The 19,193-nt window shown below is 39.0% G+C and overlaps 1 protein-coding gene across 2 annotated transcripts in view; it reads left to right on the top strand.

Moving 5' to 3' along the window:
• chchd6a (coiled-coil-helix-coiled-coil-helix domain containing 6a) overlaps positions 1 to 19,193 on the top strand; it is a 61,536-nt gene that overhangs the window by 21,017 nt on the left and 21,326 nt on the right. The window contains exons 5-7 of one of the 2 annotated variants that reach the window (XM_063886455.1): positions 2,243 to 2,266; positions 3,190 to 3,273; positions 12,322 to 12,392. In XM_063886455.1, the coding sequence (XP_063742525.1) occupies positions 2,243 to 2,266; positions 3,190 to 3,273; positions 12,322 to 12,392 (179 nt within the window). The remainder of the gene's footprint in view (positions 1 to 2,242; positions 2,267 to 3,189; positions 3,274 to 12,321; positions 12,393 to 19,193) is intronic. The other variant, XM_063886463.1, reaches the window with a different exon arrangement.

Below are 19,193 nucleotides of genomic sequence, written 5' to 3'. Positions count from 1 at the left end.
CGGATTTCTTGTCATGTCAATGCTTAAATGCTGATACTGACCACATACTATTTTGGTCATCTTAGTTTAGCATTTAGTTGTGTTTAACTGGTGGCCAAGAAGATGCTGCTTGAGGCAAAATCAAGATATTACAAAAGTGACTACATTGCACCCTAAAGGGAAACTTGATTGTCCGTACCAAATGTACTGATTGACTTCTGTCTAAAATCCCATGGCAATCGATCCAAATGTGTTTTACAAAGAAGCTAAAAGCGGAAACATTAATCTACCAGTGACAATAGAGGATAACAAAAGTTAGTAGGCTTAATACTATGGGGACTATTGACCCCTGTTTAAAATACTATGGCAATCCATCCAATGGTTGTTGATTTATCAGTCAGGAAGGAATTGGTAGACCGACCGTTGGACTATCCAAATCTAATCCAGTTAGAATGTTGAGTTGCATACGAATTGAGTCAATTATTTTGCTGTATTATAACACTAGAGAGCCCTCTGCTCCAGCAGTCTTAATTTTTATAAAAATAAAAGAGGCTACTGCTAATAGAAAACAGAATTACAGATGGACTCAATGATACACATGAGAACCGACATGTTAGAGTGAATAAATGAAGGACCAAGGTATCTCACCAGAGAGGTGAGCATATAAGCCTAAGCAATCCTTTTGTGTGTGTGTGGTGTGTTGTGTGTGAAGTCACGCCTGGCTGGCTGTTATCTACCACAGACTCGCAGGTCCCTGGGGGGACGCCAGTGGAGTCATCTGATTCCCTCGCAGTTTCTTCTCCGACTGCAAATTAAAACAGGACCAACATAGACACTGATAGAACGGAGAATTGAGTGGTTTTTTTTAATTAAATACTTTCAGTTTCTGCCTAATCGTTGCCGAACAGATTCTTGTCTTACATATACAATTAACACATGTATAACACAATTTCAGTCCCTTTTTTTTTACTGATTCAACACAGTATGTCGTTTCTGTAACAAGGGGTCTTAAAATCGAACATAACAAAAGTTAGACTCTGATAATGTGAATTAGCGATTAGTTATTGGAGTTGCTGCCCTCAATGTTGAACCACCATTGATGACGTGACTCAGAAAATACGTTTATCGACGAAGTATTCGAAAACCTAAACCTTACCCTAATGAATTAGCCATAAATAAGGTAATGTAAGATATAAACTTGTGGGCAGTAAGTACACAACCCTTACAAAATGTATGTCATGAGTGTAGCCTTTTGTAGACTCACGCAAAACGTTTTGTATTACACCTTTTACCAAGCAAAAGCTCACACCCGACAGTGAAAGTATTTCTCACATCAGCAGCCCCCCCACTCTTTGTCTCTCCTCACTTAAGGTCTGTTTATGAAACACAGACGATCGGCTCTGATTTGATATGATTCAGCAGCCCAGATAATTATGATGAATCTTCCTTCCTATGTTCGCGTGTGCATGTAGACTCTCTTCACTTTCAGTGCTGATGCTGCTTTTCAGTGCCACAGTGCCGTGAGTCTGGGACAATAGTGCCTTTTTGAATGCTCCATTTTAATATTGACTGGCATTAATTTGCTAGGTGTACCAGATGTGTTAGATTTAGCACATTAGTGTGGTTCAGACAGGCTGTCAGTCTCAGAAATACTTATTAAAACGTTCCACATGTTGACTTTCCCAATGTGACACACGCACCCAGTTTGCGTCATTTGGATTCAGTCCTGCTGCTCTTTAAAGCATCTACCCCATGATGCGCTCTTCAGTTTGTACATTGCTATACATATTCTTCCCAGAATGCACGCAAATGAAACGCCAAATGCTTCCAAAACACCCACGAAACAATCTATATCTATACTTGTGAGGATCTCAAATAGATAATGCGTTCTGTAACTTAACCAGGAGTGAACATACTGTAGATGGTAGGTTAAAGTGCACCAAGGTCAGTTAAATTAATCTTTAATTTACAATTGTATCCCCACTTGTTATTGCTTGGGTCAGCAAAAACAGGGGAGTACAATAATGCATAATGTAATACTACATATATTTAGCAAATAATAAAAACAAAACATGTAGAATAATAACGTGATTAATTTACCAATATTCTTTTTTTTGTGTTTCAATTTAAATAATAAACATCATGGTGTTTTCTTACCATTAGTGCTTCTCTCTTCCTCCTCTGGTCTTTCTTTTCTTAACCTGGTTGTGTGTTTACCTTTTTCTACCCTTTCTCTTTCCCTTTTCTATGTCCTAACCTATAGTCTCCAGATGAAATAGATATGATGGTAAGCTCCTTGATAACCCTCCTGCTTTTCTGTCCATACCATCCATCCCACCATGTCTTATTTCCTCACTGGGCCGTGAAACAAAGGTTAAAACTACAATTAGTCTAGAGATGATTGTCAATGAGCCTTGGTATATACATTTATAGATCGTTTTGCTTTAATTTCTTTCCACACCACCCTGTCTTCGGGATGGCTTCTGGTTTTATCATCCCTTCTGCCCGTCCATTAAGATTATACCACCCCTTCTCTCCACATGTTTACCCTTTTCTTATCATCCATCATTCCTTCTTATTATTATTTCTTCTATGTCTCTGTCCTGCATGCATATTTCTTTACTGTGTGTCTCTAGTTGTCTTTTGATCCAGTGTCGTAAAAAATAGCATACATAAAGGTCATTACTATCATTAAAAGACAACCTTATTTTCCCTTTTTTTTGGAGAAACAGTGTTGCTCCTAAAACAAAACACATGTTGTATTACTTGCTTGTCCACAGTGTACATGTAAAGATCCTCAAAACTAATCTGGAGTTGGTGTGTGTGTGTGTGTGTGTGTGTGTCAGTCATTATATGATTTTGGAGAATTCTGTTTTAGTGCTATAAATAACTAATAATATAATTTAAAGAAAACTTAAAATAGTAATCCAAATGGTAAACACATATTGGACTCAGATGCCCCTCCCTCCCACTCACACACTTTTTTCCTCCTCAGACCTACAGTATGTAGCCCACTTTTGGGAAACACTGTTGTATCAGGTTGTGTAACAGAAAACTATCACTAAACGAATATAATAACTAAGATTGGAAGAAAAATTGTTAATTATTTCTTATGAACGCTTGACTGGTCTTCTACCTTATAGGCAGAATACGTAGTAGTACAGAGCGTTTAATCCCTTCTCTCTGTGTGTGTGTGTGTGTGTTTTGCAGGCTCAGCAGCTACAGAAGAAAGATGCACAGCTGAAAGCGTTGGATGCTTTCTACAAGGAGCAGATGGCACAACTGGAGAAGAGGGTACCACACACACACACACACACACACACACACACACACACACACACACACACACACACACACACACACACACACACACACACATACACAATCATTTACAATGACTTTATTAGAGGCTTTCACATATTCCCAAAGTTGCACATACTCTACACACCAAACTATAGGTACACACAAAGTCTACAAACTTCGGACACACTCAACTTTGTCACTTAGAAACACCCTCAGACCCTTGTACAATCACACAAATGCAGGCACAGTACACATACGATTGTCCACATCATTTGGGAAAGTTCACCCACTTTTGATTAACATAAAGTTGAACTAGCTAAAAAGAAATAGCAAGATCCTACAAAAATCCACCACAAAAGCATAAGGGGTGTCGGTAAAAAGGAAACACAGATTCTAACTTACCTGAGCTCTTCCACAGAGCCCTCACAAACCCTTTCATCCCCTTTCATCTGCCTGTCTGACATTTAGCAGGCAGGAAAGGTGTGGAAGCCTCTAGTTAAGTCTCAGCTGCACAAGATGGACCTTTACACGGGCACTCTGAGGGAAGCACTCCTATAGTTATTAAATGGCGTAGACCTTTGCCAGACAATATGTGTAAAATCTAGGTGCTAGGTTCTGTTTGCCATGGCTAATTGAAGCGTGTCCTGCTAAATTAGTGTTGGGAGTGGATGGAGTCACACGGGGCATGCGAGTGCCATCACTGCAGTGCAACAGTTACCCTCTGTTGGTCATATGTTTGGAGCTTTGTGCTGTTTAGAAATGATAATACCAGTGTTAAGAAGTAGTACCTTTGAAAAGAATACCAACAGACTATTTCATTCCCCTTTCTTTTTTCTTCCTCATTGTAACCCATTATGTGAATTCAGTTGAGTAAAACGCCAACACCAATCCTACCCTCAACATATTTCAACAAATATACAAATACAAGGGTTGAAGTCAAAATACATTTAATTTAAAATATAACCACACAGACTGTATGCGTTCATCAAAGTGACGTAACATTAAATAAAAAAAAGCCAATACTTTTTTTAAGGTATATTGTACCGATGTCAAGTCCTAATCGATCACAGACTCAGTCTATGATGGGGCCCCATTTTCTCACAACTCAGGTTCATATAAGGGATGCACCGATTGCAAAAATGTCGGCCGATGCCGATACCGATGTTAAGAATAACATTTTTGCCGATACCGATGTTAAGAATAACATTTTTGCCGATACCAATGCCGATGGCTCATGTTTTACTATGTAACCTGTAATGGTAGCACAATGCAGACTAAGGCAGTCTATCGCTTTTATGAGAGAGAGTGGGGGATACGTGTGTGCATGTGTTAGCGTGAGAGAGAGGTTGAGCGAGCCATAGTAAGTTTCTGGAAGTTAACGGGAGTAGCAGCAAGTATAACAAAGTCACAAATATATACCACGGCCTCCCAAGAACACTGAAGAATGGATTTAATTTACCGATCCTCCAGACACCCGGTACACGGGGCAGAAGTCCTGCAGCATGCGCAGCGTGCAGCAGCAGCTCCTCACAGAGGAGAGGAGACGCCCCCCCTCCGAATGACTTTAAAGTTACGGCAGACCCACAGTCACTGTTCTAATCCTTTAAAATTATGATTTGATCTGTCAGATTTAAAAACAACGATGCTAATGCGACTTTTCCCGGTCACGTAGCAAAACATAAACATCAGCGACTGCCATCGGTGATGTCACCTTATCTTACCGATGTGCCGATGGTGGTAAATAGGACTAACATCGGCTGATGCCGATGTCTCACCGATGTATCAGTGCATCCCTAGTTCACATATATATTTTTGCCTCTATAGAAGTTTGTACATGCTTTTAATGTTCAAAAAGGTCTCATACTGCCTGTGCTGCAGCACCTTTTTTCACCCTCTGTCTGAAACCAGAGCCAAGTCTGCTCCTATTGGTTAGCGGTCCGGCTGTTGTGATTGATCAATTCTTTAGAGATGTCCCATCCATCAGCCTATCACGTAGAATTTGTTGGAGCCCTAGCCAAATGGAGCTTGAGTGTTGCATAGTGATGTCATTATGTTACGGGAGTAAACAAAGGAGTTCAGTGGAGGCAATTCAGACATGGGGGGAGTGTGTAGGAGAGAAACTCCCTCTGGAGGGAACTGTGATTTTAGCCTTCAGAGTCTATTTACGTGCACAAAAACCTATTGTGCACTCTACAGGAAAGGGAAAACCCCAAAAAGTGCTGTCCATTTTTCATTTTTGAATTCCAAAGTACTGTTGGAAAATTTAACGGGAAAAAATCTTACAGCAGGTCTGGAATAAACCGTGTGCATATGTGCATGTCAGTTTAGTTTATGTTTAGTGTCTGCCATAAGCTACCATAAGCGGATAGAGTTTTTGGAAGCCACTGACTCGAGCAATGGGCTTTTTTCTGTTTGGCTAAATCTGAAGTTTGGACTTTTCCGAACTAGTCATAAAAAGAGCGAAAGAGAAGGAAGAAAAATGATTTCGTTTTTTCTTTCTTTCTTTCTTTCTTTTCATGCTTTCCCCCATGATTTTTTTTCCAGCATCATAACATAAAATCTGCGTTTTAATTATCATTCATGCAGCCTAAATAAACATTGGTTACCTCAATGAATATTCTTTAGACACATTTGAAACACACACACACACACACACACACACACACACACACACACACACACACACACACACACACACACACACACACACACACACACACACACACACACACACACACACACAGGTATTGGAGTCAGAAGCCTGGCTATTTGTGTTTGTCTCATTAGTAGCAGGTTGGGTTTGCAGAGGGAGTAGGAGGCTGGCAGGCTGGTGTACGGGTGGCACAAGCTGTGTTTGCTGTTGGGCTTAGGATGTTTGGAGACAGAACCCTATGTGTTGGTATATGTGTGCGTGTAGATATGCATGCATACTGTATATTCAGGTGCATGTGTACTGTATATGTAAATGGGGGAATTATGTCTCTATCCAAAGGCTCAGTGTGTTTGCAGACCGCACCAGAAGCCTGATAATGCCGTGGATTTCCTCTGTTTGACTGTTCCAAGTGTTCTCAATGCCTGAGGTTTAGTTTTCTCAAATTGCTCAGCTGAACTCAACCAAGATGGGCAAAGGGAAACTGAGCTAGGCTTATAACTATGTTACAGTATCTTACACCTTTGCATTCACATACTTGCTGGCAAGAACTTGTTGTACATTTGACAACATGCATTGGAATGCATTAGAATAAAGATGTTTTTTTTAATGAAAACAACTTGAATGACACCAATACCAAAAACACAATGTTCAGGGGTAGGGATGTGTTTTTTGTTTCTGATATCATGACATTAGTTAAGAGAAAATTACATGACATACAGCAGGCGCCAATCCTTGACCCAATTAGCTTTGTTGCCAAATGGGATTGGCTTTGTTGCCGTACATTTTTGAAGCACTACCCATTTCATAATGCTGACAATTTAATGTTGTGTGCTGCCAATGACGTTCCTGTTTGCTTTGTTAAACTTTATTGCCGCATTTTGGTCATATCTTCATTGAATGTGCTTCAATTGATCGGCTACCAATCTTTATTGGCCATTTTCCCTTTAAACAGTTGATATGTGGACAGTCACCTGACTTAATGATTCTGAATTGATGATATTTGCCTGCTTTCTCGCATGTTGAGTAACTCACTGGTCCTCAGCGCATTAGCACCCAAGCTTCCATTAGCGCATAAGTTAAACTAACTGATCAATTGTTATTTGACTTAAAGAGCAACATGCTTAAAGCTGCACTCACAGGATTCGTAATTTGCTCAAGCGAGTTTGGGCGCCGAGCCAGATCCAGAGCAGGCTGTGAAAACAGCAATTCCCATTTCATTTCTGTGGTTGAGTCCCCTGCTAGCTTGCACTGCTACATACAGCTCTCATCTGATTGGTGGCGCGTCAAAAGGTGAGCTGTAAATGAGGTCAAAGTTTGAATAATTTGAATTATTCGAGCAGAGCTCAGTGACAATATTGGGACCAAGACGCCGAGGGTAAGGCTTTGGCCTTGTTGATCGCACCGCTTTCTCCGTAGAAACAAAGCAGCAACGTTAGCGCAGAGCCGTTTCACCGCATATCATCAGCTTAATCAGTCAAAAATGATCTTGGTGGTTAACCAGTTACAGCTCTCTTTCTAATGTTTTAACAAACCAAAAGTGTTGTTGTTGGAAAAATCCATCTTTGTCTTTCAATTTCTTACAAATGCCAATAAAGGAAATGCATACTATTTGTTTGATTTTTGCGCATGTCTATTGTTAGTTTCACATGCAAGTTTTGATATATATGTAACTCTTCCTCCTCCCAATTCAACTTCTCGTCTTGCTTGCTCAGTCTCTCACACACACTCCTGTCCATGGCAAAGTATAGTTTGAAACTGGTGGAAATAGAGCATACAGAAGGAGATAATAATCCTCCTTCAAGTCTGACAGTTTCCTTGACACGCTGACAGCGGGCGCCTCCATGTAGCGCACCCGAAATATCTGCACACAGATACACACGCCCCACACACACACACACACACACACACACACACACACACACACACACACACACACACACAGCACTAAATGACGCCAATGGCAGTACCTTTTTTCCTGGTCAAACAGAGAAGCGGAGAACCTATTTAAAATGGGTATGCACATTCTGTATATTCACATATACGTACTCACAAGCTGTAACTATGACACGTTGGCTTTATAATCAGAACTTTTTTTAGTACCGTATTAAAACTCCACTTTTCTGCTGTGTTGCACTTTCTTATGGAAATGAATACACCCTGGGCCCGAGTCAAAGTTTAACGCTTTCCTCCTGCTCAATATGCTGCAGTGAGGACTTCCAATGTGACTATTAGTTTAGCTTGTTAGCAATATTTCCTCTGAGGCTGCACCCATCTGGAGATGAAGATAAGAGTTGCAAAATAAGTTTACATCACTAAACTTTGCAGAGTTGTGGCTTCCATTCCAGATACCTCATTATTTTTGCCTTAGCTACAGAATAAAGTGCTTCTGTACGTTGTGATAAACACTCTTGGGTTACTTTTAAGTTGTGTTTAACACATTTTTTTTGCTATAAAGTGCATGATTTATACTGTGTTTTATATCTGATAATATTTAAGTTTAACATCTGCCATTCACAACAACATCTTTTTTCTCTTATAGTTTCTTTACCTTTAAATTGAACTTTAATCCACTCTTGATGTTTATCTTAAACTTGCATACTAAAGCAGAGATGTTAGATACCTTTTTACACTATGTTGTCCATAAATGCTGTACGGGTCTAAGCTAATGTTGCCAGGGTTGTAAGTCATAACCATTAGCTTACTAAGTTTTCCATTAGTGCCTTCTGTGACCCCTCAAGGGCTAGAGAACAGTATACAATATACATTAAGACATGCACACCAAAGACGCAGAATGATGAATAGAAGTACATTTATTAAAAGGATTTAAAAAATGCCACATATATACAGTTCTCGCCCAGGATCAATTATTTTGTGTGTCTAACCAAAAGGTTAGATACTGTTTTTAATGTGTTCAAAAAGAGGACATATTATGCTTATTTTCAGGATTATTTTTGTATTTTGTGCCACTACTGTGACACGTTAACATGCATTAATGTTCAAAAAGGTATTTATTCTTCTCATACTGCCTGTGCTGCAGCACCTATTTTCCCCCTCTGTCTGAAACAAAAGCTCTGATTGGTAATCTGGTTGGCTATGTTGAGATTGGTCAACTGCTTAGAGATGTGTCGGAAATGTCCTGTTCCTTACTGCTGTCCTACATTAATCTTTGTAGTCCTACAAATACTTTCAGCCAGGTTAAAACAACCTTATCAATGCCCTACATGGACCAATTGTAGCGAGAGTGAGATCCTCTATATCCTGATCTGAGCTCAGTATTAGCTCTGACATAATTAATCTGTTTAAAAGAGCTATTAAAACAAATATACCTCATTACTTTTGAGTCTGCTTTTCACTCTAAAAAAGCACCACATTTAGGATCCCATAGCCACATTGGGGTTGTAAACCTATGTAGACAGCTGGGGAGAAAGGCTGCAATCATCATCAGTAGGGAAGAAGAAATATGTTTGGCTATTGATGGCTGATTTTCACAACTAACAGGCTTTTTGACACTCTACACATAGGCTGTGTTTTGCACGCTTCGATGGCCATCTTTAAAAAGTAATGAGCATTGGTTTCTCCATCATTATCTTTTTTGCTTTGCCATGCACATCACTTTTCCACTTGCTTTTCCTGGTCAGAAAAGGGTCCATTCGCTCAAAATATTGACCATACACCACAATTATACTTGCCCTGAGTATTTAGATAGCATAACGACATTCAGAGCTTCAGATGTTGGAACCACCTGTTTTTCCTAAAGACTGCTGGTCAGAAAATCCTAGCAAAGTTGACTTGAACAACTAAGCTACCAAGAGAGGGCAAGAGAGGTCTATATCACGTCAAATGAGTGAACATAAAGAGCATCTAGGAAATAGGAAAGTGCCAATTCAAAGGCTGCAGGTGGCCTTATAGTTGTAGTCTTATCTATGCAGCATTAAAAAGGAAAGTACATTGGAACATTTGTGGTAGGAAAAAGGAAGCAAGCTGGTAATAGTTGGTATGGACGAAGCTTCAATGACGTGTGTTCCATTATTTCCTGTTTTTCCTTTTTATACCATTTGTTGATTTGTCTGTTCAGACTCAAAAAGCTAATGCTGTGCCTCATTATATTGAGATAAAAACAAGATTTAGCTAATCTCAGTGATTGAATAACATTGTTACTCAAGCCTTTATAAATCCATCTTTATCTCTTTTAAATTGATGCTTTCGTCCATGGTGAATCTCTAATCTTCATCTGTGTCCGATTTTTATTGAAGCAGGGTAGATTACTTTTTTAAAATGTTTTTGTGGAGCCTCACACAAAATATTTCCATTACATAGTCGATTCTACTATATAATTTTTTTTTTGGGGGGTGGGGGTGAGGTTGAATAGGGAAATATACACACAAATGACACCCGGCTGCTACAAAATCAGAACACACAATTCTACACCAGTGATTCAGGTCCGATATCACCAAGTACCACTGGAAATCTTCAATTCTGTGCGTCATGGCCTTCTTGTAGACTTTTGAAATCATCATTCAACGTGATGTCTTGGAAGGCATTATGAAGCAAATCTTCCTTCAAGCGCTTGGATTTGTTAGAAGTACATGCTTACAGAATGTACCGGTAACGGATTTGTTCAGGTCCTATGCCCTGAAAAATGGGCTATACGTTGACCCAAACAATTCAAGATCAACGGTAAAATCAATCAGCTATGAGGGGTGGTCTTGCCAAAATAAACAGAAGGATTCATAATAAAGAAAATCAATAATCCAGGCAACCACATGACTTCCTGGAGAAGCATTCATTTGTTGAGCTACTGTTGTCATGCGTCACTGTTATTGGCAAATTTGTTTCACAGGGACCATTGAGAACATGTTTATTAATTGCTAAACCTAAGATCTATGTTTACACAGCTGCTGCAATGACATGAACCAAAATAGCAGGTGCTCTTGGAGGCGCCTACGACCTGATCTGCCACCATGAACACACGATTAATTTGTTCTCATTTAACTTTGTTCTCATTTAACTAGTGCAATGAGTACTTTTTTCTTCATGCGCACTTACAGCATTAGGACCAAATGCTCTGACTTAAAGTCTAATCAGTTGAATTCATTCTCATCGTTTGCCATCCCATTTTTTTAACACAAACAAATACAGGTATGTGGCAGGATCAGGAATGCTACTGGGGCACACCCTAGCAAGTAGTGGTCACTCGTTTGGCACCAATTGCTTTGTAAGGAACCCTTCATGAAAATGTCTTTCCAGCAATCATAAGCCATCCTTAGTTTTGTAATCTGTTTTTACCTCAGTTACATTCAGTTTTTTGTCCACTGCATAAGGAATAAATAGTGTACGTATGGCTCTCCTTTTTGTACCTTGCCTACCCTAGACACGTGCACACACTGGGCCCAACCCAATGTAAGAAGTAAGGGCAAACACAAACATTCTCCTGCCTCTTACAGACATGCCTTGTGCTGCTTCTCTTTCTTCATTCCTCTTTACCTCCCCTCTAGCCTCTTTCCTCCCCAGCTGGTACAGTTTGCTGGTTAAATATTTGGGAGTTGAGGAGTGGGTGCTTTGTGCTGGGAGGCCTAAGCTAGGAGGATCAGCAAATGAAAGGCTGCAGTTGTTGTGGATTAGCTGCTTGTTTTATCATAATACCACTGCCTGCGTGCTTGGGGTTTTGTGCTCACCGGGCAAGCTGCACAGTCAGAATTGTCCAATTCTTTAAAAATGAATGAGTAATGCATCTTGCAAGTGCTGAGCTTCAATTTTGCCAGAAGAAGCTGGATTTGCATAGCTTTCCTGTGGATGAAAGTACAGCTCCACAACTTTTCCTTCATACTGTAGCTTTGTTTCTTTTTTGGCCTGGGGTCTCCCGTGTGGTTCATCTCACAGTCAAGGTAATAGTCAGGTTAAATCACAGGTGGAATTCAGAGTTGCAGCTTTGAACTCATAAGTCTGGAAGTTCAAAGCCCGGAAGGTGCAAAATGGAAAATTGAAAGACAAGGGAGAATGCTATACAGAATAGGGGAAGAGAAAGCTGGGAGGAGTGCCGTACAGGAAATAAATTATTTCGTCATATATAGGGGACATTCTCAAGAGTAAATCCATGGATATGAGGTTAGGAAAAAAGGATATTGGATTTGAAAAGAAAGACGAAAAGGGTAGGATTCAGAAAAAAAACAGAAGTGATTTTAAGACTCTTTGCTCCAAAATACAATTACTTTTAAACAAGATCCTATCTTTTATGTCCAATAGTCTTTGTCGAACAAGTGTACATCATGAATCTGGTAACCAAAATTTAATTGTGATGATGTTTTGAAACAAAAAAAATGAACACATCAAAAAACATAAAGCTCCACTTATGCATTATGTTTATGTCTCCCTGTGTCGTCCTTTAGAATTCTGAAAAATACATACAGAGCAAGGAGGAATTCCACAGTGCTGCCTCCAAGACGGAAGCAAACGTGAGGTAAGAGAGAGAGACAAATACACACACACACACACACACACACATTTTCACACGTAACTGAGAATGCACACAGCAGAATAATAAGCAGAAGTAGATTGTGATCTGCTGTTTTTTTCAGTCAAATTCAAACATTCTCTACAGCACACCTGACTAATGTGATAAGTGTTTTAATTGGCTGCTTTAATTAAGCTGAATTTAACAATACCCTATTTCCCCATCCTTGCTTTTCGCTGTGGACTTGTAATGAGCCACAGCCTGGGAAAAGCAAGCTAATTATTGCCACTGCAGTCTGTAAAAACACCCAGGTCTTGACCTGATGTTAGGTTTTGTGTCACACCAGCAACTGGGCTTGCCAATAACACGAGTCATGCAAGTACTTATGGATGAGGGGAAAATGAGCTAGATTAGATAAGAATTACTTTATTAATCCCAGACTGGAAAATGTTTGCATTGCAGCAGCATAATACAATACAAGTCATTGCACATAGTAGAAAATAAAATACAAATAACAAATAAGGAATTCTACAGTACAAAAAACATGTTTCAGTTAGTTATTTAAACTGGCTGGTGACTAATGAGAAAAACTAGACTTGCGTGCAGAAATCTGACATGGCTGTTTCCATTATTTGCAAATAATGTGTATCCTTCCCTTGATTTAGATTAAAAGAGGCCCTATTACACTTTTTGGGGTTTTCGCTGTCCTGTATTGTGTTATATAGATTTTTTTGCATGTAAATGGTCTGCAAAAGCTAAAATACCAAAGGTTCCTCCAAAGAGTTTCTCTCCAACCCATGGTCAACCGTCACCCAAATTTGTTCAGTTTTTTTGTCCTGCTGAAAGACAAACCAGATAATCGACCACTCAACAAAAAAACATAACCTCCTTTGAAGATCGAACGAAATAAGAAGGTTGTACCCACCAAGTCACATAGCAACAACAGGCAAGAAACACACAGTCTGAAGATCGTACATAAGTTCAACCAAACTTTTAAGAAAACGTTAAGTCAATCAGTAAAAAATGTACCAAAACGTACGGCTGTTGATGGTAGCTTACATACAGACTTGAGAGCTTTGAATCTTGATCTCATATTCTTCCCTAAGCGTAAGTATATGTTTGAACTCAGCTCAGCTGGTAAATCAGGTGCCCTAACCGTCTGGTATGTTTCCAGTGTTTAGGAAACTTGACGTGAAAAAAAAACGTGATACTCGAACTCTTTTTCATCAACAAATATAATGGTTGAGATAGACTGCTGTAACTGTTAGCCTCTTTAGAACCCATATCATCGCCTGACAGTTTGAGTTTCTTGGCCCATCTGACTTTTCTAGAAATGCCACCATGTTCCCAGATCTCAGAAAATAACTTTGGAGAGTGCCATACTTTTATAGCCAACTGAAAAGATGGCCAAAGATCCAAAAAACAAAAGCCAAATTGGGAATAACTAATTATTCATGACAATAAATAACACATACGCCTGTTACCAGTAGCTGACAGTACCCTGCAGATGTACTGGAAGTAAAATATGAGGAATATTTCAATAATGTAGCATCAGGGGTGCAGAATAAGCATGGTCAGTCAATTCCTGATAACATTCCTGCTACACCTTCACAATGAAGCCCTAAACTTCAGTTTTAACAATAACAAGAGAGGGTTTTAGGTTAATTTGAACGCTGTCATCTGCAATTCAGGAATACCAGACCCCCAGTACAGAAAGATTTAAAGCAATACCAACATTCTTTTGATCTGTGCTGAAGACAAGGTGATCTTACCTCTGAGGGATCCGTACTGTAATACCAATAATCCTCCGCCGGTTGGGAAATGGTGTGTGTGGAGTTGAAAGAAGGTTATTCTTAATTCACAAGCGTTTTATCAGAGAAGATAAAATGATGCGAGCTTCCTGTATTATACGTTTATGGACAATTATATACAGGCTTTAGAGGGTGGATTAGGCTCTCTGTCATTCTGTAATCTAGTTTAATTCTTACCTCCGGGGAATTCAGTAGTGTTTCTTTGATGAGTGGTTAAGGTGAAAGGATAACAGTGTGTCTGTGTGTTCGGTCTGAAATAAACATTGTATTTCACCTATACTATAGTGGCTACAACATGTCGACTTCAACAGTACTGAGCCATTGTTAATGATACAATGCCAAAAATATGAATACAGTGCATTTTTTTATATACAAGGAGCCCAAATAAGGTGGGCAGTGAAGAAACACTTCTTCAAGTGTTCCAAGTAGATGTACATTTATTGACTTACTGCTCCCATTGTTTACGATTTTTATCTTCAGACTTAAGGGAATCCTCTTAAATAAATTAAATTTAGGATGCAAAAAGGCTGGACATTGATAGACCCTTTGAATCATTTGTACATAAGCAACAAAACAAAGTTCCATTATCTTACATTGTCAACCAGAGATTGTCCAAACTTCTTACAGACTCTGGCTTCAAAACCGTTTGAGTGAAGTTTCACATTGTGGATGTCTCCAAACCCCCTTCCCCTGGCCACAGTCTGTGTCCTTCTGTGTTATGTTTAAGTAAGTGTGTATACGTGCCTTTATGTTTGTGATGCGTTAATCCACAGTTAAATCCTTGGAGCAAAAAAGGAGCTTTAGCTGCCAGCTCTCTGTGGTTTGAGCGGACCCGAGAGCACCAGGCCACTGTCCTGTAGCACTCAACCGAGGTTGAACAAAAAGCCTATATAACGTTCCTATAGTTCTATTTCTTCAAATTTGTCAATAAATATTTGGTTTTTCCCATGCTATAGAACTTCTTAACTTAAGTTCTGCATGAGGTTAGATGAATTTAAGAGTCAATGACAACTGTGGCAGCAAACATTGAGACTACTCTGCATTACTTACAACTTAACAGAGGTATTTAGCATTGACAAGCTTGACCTAGCTGTAGAATTACAGATAGAGCGTGAATGAAATGACACTGAAAACAAATGTATTTTTTAGTCTTGATGCATTTAGTGTGTGAAATTAAGCAAGACACCTTCCTCTTCAGTTGAACGTATTAGAATGAAAGCGAGATGGAGACAGACCAGAGGGATAACCCTGCGTCAAAATGCTCATGTCAGTATCCAAGGAATTTTAACAAGGCCATCTGTCTGTTACAGTTGTAGACGAACTAGACTTAATAGTCTGCCTTTGTGCCTTTCAGCTTTTGTCAGATGATACCAGCCTATGGAGATCACTCAGCGATAAGGCTGGAAACATTGACAATCTAAGTCCATAGTCCAAGTTAAAAAGGAAGACTACTACGCTATTTCTTTGTGCTTTAAGAGGCAACAAAAAAAATGGCAGCACAATTAAATCTGATTTCGATGTATCTTAAAAGTGTACGTTTCATGCCAGTGAACTTCCGACAGAACAGTTATAAAGCAGCTTGATTAGGAAGGAAAAGGAAAAAAACAGTTATGCCACTAAGGCCTTTCTTTAATTTAAAACGGTCAGGATTGCTCATTAAAAGGTATTCATCATGTTAGTGCAAATCATTTGGGACATAAAATGACTGAAAATTATAGTAATTTCATGAATCTGACGTGCCAAGCTTTTACAATCACATTTTATATGAAATAGTAGAAAGTAAAGTTACCAAAATTAAAGCTGTTACATAGGGGTCAACATTTCTGAGCAGCAAAAAAAACAAAAAAACAAACTCTTAAAAAAACATTTAAAAAATACTTAAAATGTTTTCTATTTAGTATAAGCTATGACCATTTTGTAGATGCACCTAAAACAATTTAAAAGAAAAATACTATTTAAAATAGTATTTACAAAAGATTAGCAAAAGTAAGGAGCTTTACTGAAATGAAGCACTTTACCTCTGCTTAAAGGCTCGAGACAAGTGTAGTGTGAGTACTATAGAGGACCCTGTCTTCCTGGTTGGGATACAAATGGATAGATGGAGGAGGAGGACTGAAGAGGTTTGGAGATACAAGATGAGGAGAAGAGGATGTGTGCCCTCAGCCAATTGAAAAGCTGTCAGGGTGCAGGTGCATACAAGCTACAAGCAAGAGATAAGAGGCCTCTCTGTCTCTTTTGCTGTTTTCCTCTTCACCTCTCCTGCCCTCTTTAGTCCTTTTTATCATCTCGGTTTTTCTTTTCACTTCACCACAACACCAGTATTTTAATCAATTGGTTAATGGTAAAACGGCCTGTTCAGGAATTCTGGCTCTCTGAACATGTCAAATGCCATTTCCTGCCTGGATAGATAAGGGTGGACCTGTTTACTTATCCATTTCTCGTTCGCGCTTCAGAGCATCAAGGTTCTTTTGGGGCAGTGAGAGTTCTTCCTCTTTTCTGTCTCTATACACCAGGGATTCAACTATTTTTTTAATAGGAGCTATCCAATCTTAAGGAAATTATTTCCACTTCTCAAAAAATGCTAAATATTTCAGAAATTCTGAAATCCTTTGTTCGTCCCACAGTGGGGAAAATGTCCAAAAAGCAAAGAGACAGTGCAGATAAAGATAACATAAAAGTGTAGACTAGCAATACAAAAGAGGAAAGCACACTTTAATGAAATACAAATCCGATAAGGTAGAAAAGAGAGGTAGCAGCATTATAAAAGTAAGTAATCATATAGAAATAATTAAGTAGCACAATTTCAACCCTATTGGGAAGCTTTAAAACATGTTCTATTTCTAACAATAAGCAGAACCAGGCTACGTTTTATTTATTTCAAACTAAAGTAAGGTTTAGACTAAAGGAGTTTTGAGATGATCCCTGATTCAGCACACCCGACAATCAGAAGAGCCATCTTTTTCTAGGGCCTTGGCCTGTACCAATGTTGGGCCCTAGCAATGTGTGGGGTCTACATATCTAGTCATGTACATCATTTAGGCCACCTTGATATTTTGAATCATTTAAAGACATGACGTTGGTATCTATCTTTTCATCTTAGAATCAGGAACCACGTACTGTTTCTCTGTGTATTACCCAAAATGTTGGATATTGTCTTTCTCTGTTGATCTTGGATCATTTAATGGAGTTGTATTTCCATCTGGCCAATTTTTAAGTAAAGCCACCTGTGGCTTAGATGTAACCAATATGCCTTCTCTATAAAATCTCTGTACACCCTGGTTGTGGACTGTTCAAGAGAAGACTGCATTCGCAACAACAACCACGATGCCCTTGGCAACAAAGCTGGGACAAGGACTTCACAAGAGTTATAGTTGGAAACTAGAGCAGAGTTTTAAACAGAATATCAAACATGATTATAATCCTGACAGTGTAGGCTCAAGTTGTTTAGGGATACGAGAACTACCAGACAAAATGCCATGGTTTAATGATAGGCAATATAGATGCCTGACCCTATAAAATGTGTAGTATGTGATATTAAAACAGTTCTTGCAGCACTTTTTGTGAAAAATTGAAGATGTAAGACTAAGTGATGGCCCATACCAACCACCCTCTTTTTTACTGGACCCACAACCTGGATGTTTTGTCGGGCTCTTATTACCCTGGTAATAAAAAGACAGAACATTTCTATGGGCTGTATGTTGTGTTGTTGGAATAGCAAACTCAAACCTCACTCCTGAAGGATTCAATAACCTTTAATCATAAAACCAACTACGCTCAACAGAACCACCATGGATTCCTCTTCGCAAAAAAATGTGATTGAATCAGATTATAGCATTTCTCTTACAAAAGTAGGTCCGACCTAATTATGACTTCAGCTATCGACCCATTGCCCGAATAAATATCCGGTTCTACAGTGGTCCTCTAACAGCTCAATCTGATAGTTTTAGGGTTAGGATTATATATGCTTATGCTGTTTGTTTGAGAGTGCAAAGCGCACTAGTGTCTATAAGTGATTGAAAGGGTACTACAATGGCTTTATCCTTTGCGGTTTGTGTATAGTTTTAAAGCTTTAACTCTTTTCTGTTTTAAGTGGCATTATTTTTTCCAATGTCTAAAGTTAAAACAGACATTTAAAGATGCAAGTGTTTTAGTTTTTGGCATTGAAATACACAGCCAGAGACAAACAAAATTAAATAAAACACTTTAGAACATATAAATAATAAACTTTGTCGGCATTGTAGCCCTTAAGTCAATTACAATATTGGATTTTCTTAATTTTCCTTAGGCGCTACTTCCTTTGAGATGTTAACACACTTTTCTAATTAGCTGCCTCGAACACAGTACAGATACCAATACTTTGTAGTTGACAGGATAAAAATAAAATGGTGGACAAACAATGCCTCATATGCATAGCCACAGCCAGTAAGGAAAACACACAGAAAAAACATCACTTACTCTTAGAGATGCATGGTTTAGAGGCGATAAAAAGCATCTTTCTTATCAGTCTCGTAGCTTTGCCAGAGGCTTTTGTAGTTGGTGCTGTGTTTTGTGTCTTTTCCATTTTCAAATTTCTCCCCCTTTCATTTCTCTTTGTCTCGGTAAGCTGGTTTGCGTGGTCCAGAAGTCTGAGGCCTCTGTGTTCCAACTGCCTCCGCCTTCGCTGCCGGAGATTAAAAATAATGGGCAGCACCATTAATTAAGCAACTAATCTTGCTGTTTATGTTTTGTCATATTTACCGCTCACAGATGCGTGGAGAACTCTCCCAAAAAATGACTGCTCCCACTCACAAAAAGTGCTTTCGTAGCACATACGCACATTTACTTCAAGAAAAAATACATCGCTTGAAGCGCTGTCAGGGATGCTGCTATACCTCGTTCAGGCTGAAAAACCAAAGCCACCCCTCTCTCTCACTCCCTTTTATTTATTTATTTTTGTAAGCGGCTCAGTTAATATTGTTGATTTAAGACCTCACCTTCAATTTGGTGTGGCATGTGG

This window comes from Eleginops maclovinus, chromosome 1, assembly GCF_036324505.1.
Source record: "Eleginops maclovinus isolate JMC-PN-2008 ecotype Puerto Natales chromosome 1, JC_Emac_rtc_rv5, whole genome shotgun sequence".
NCBI lineage: Eukaryota > Metazoa > Chordata > Actinopteri > Perciformes > Eleginopidae > Eleginops > Eleginops maclovinus.
Note: the sequence above shows the minus strand (reverse complement) of the source record. Positions and strands in the feature narration are given on the sequence as shown.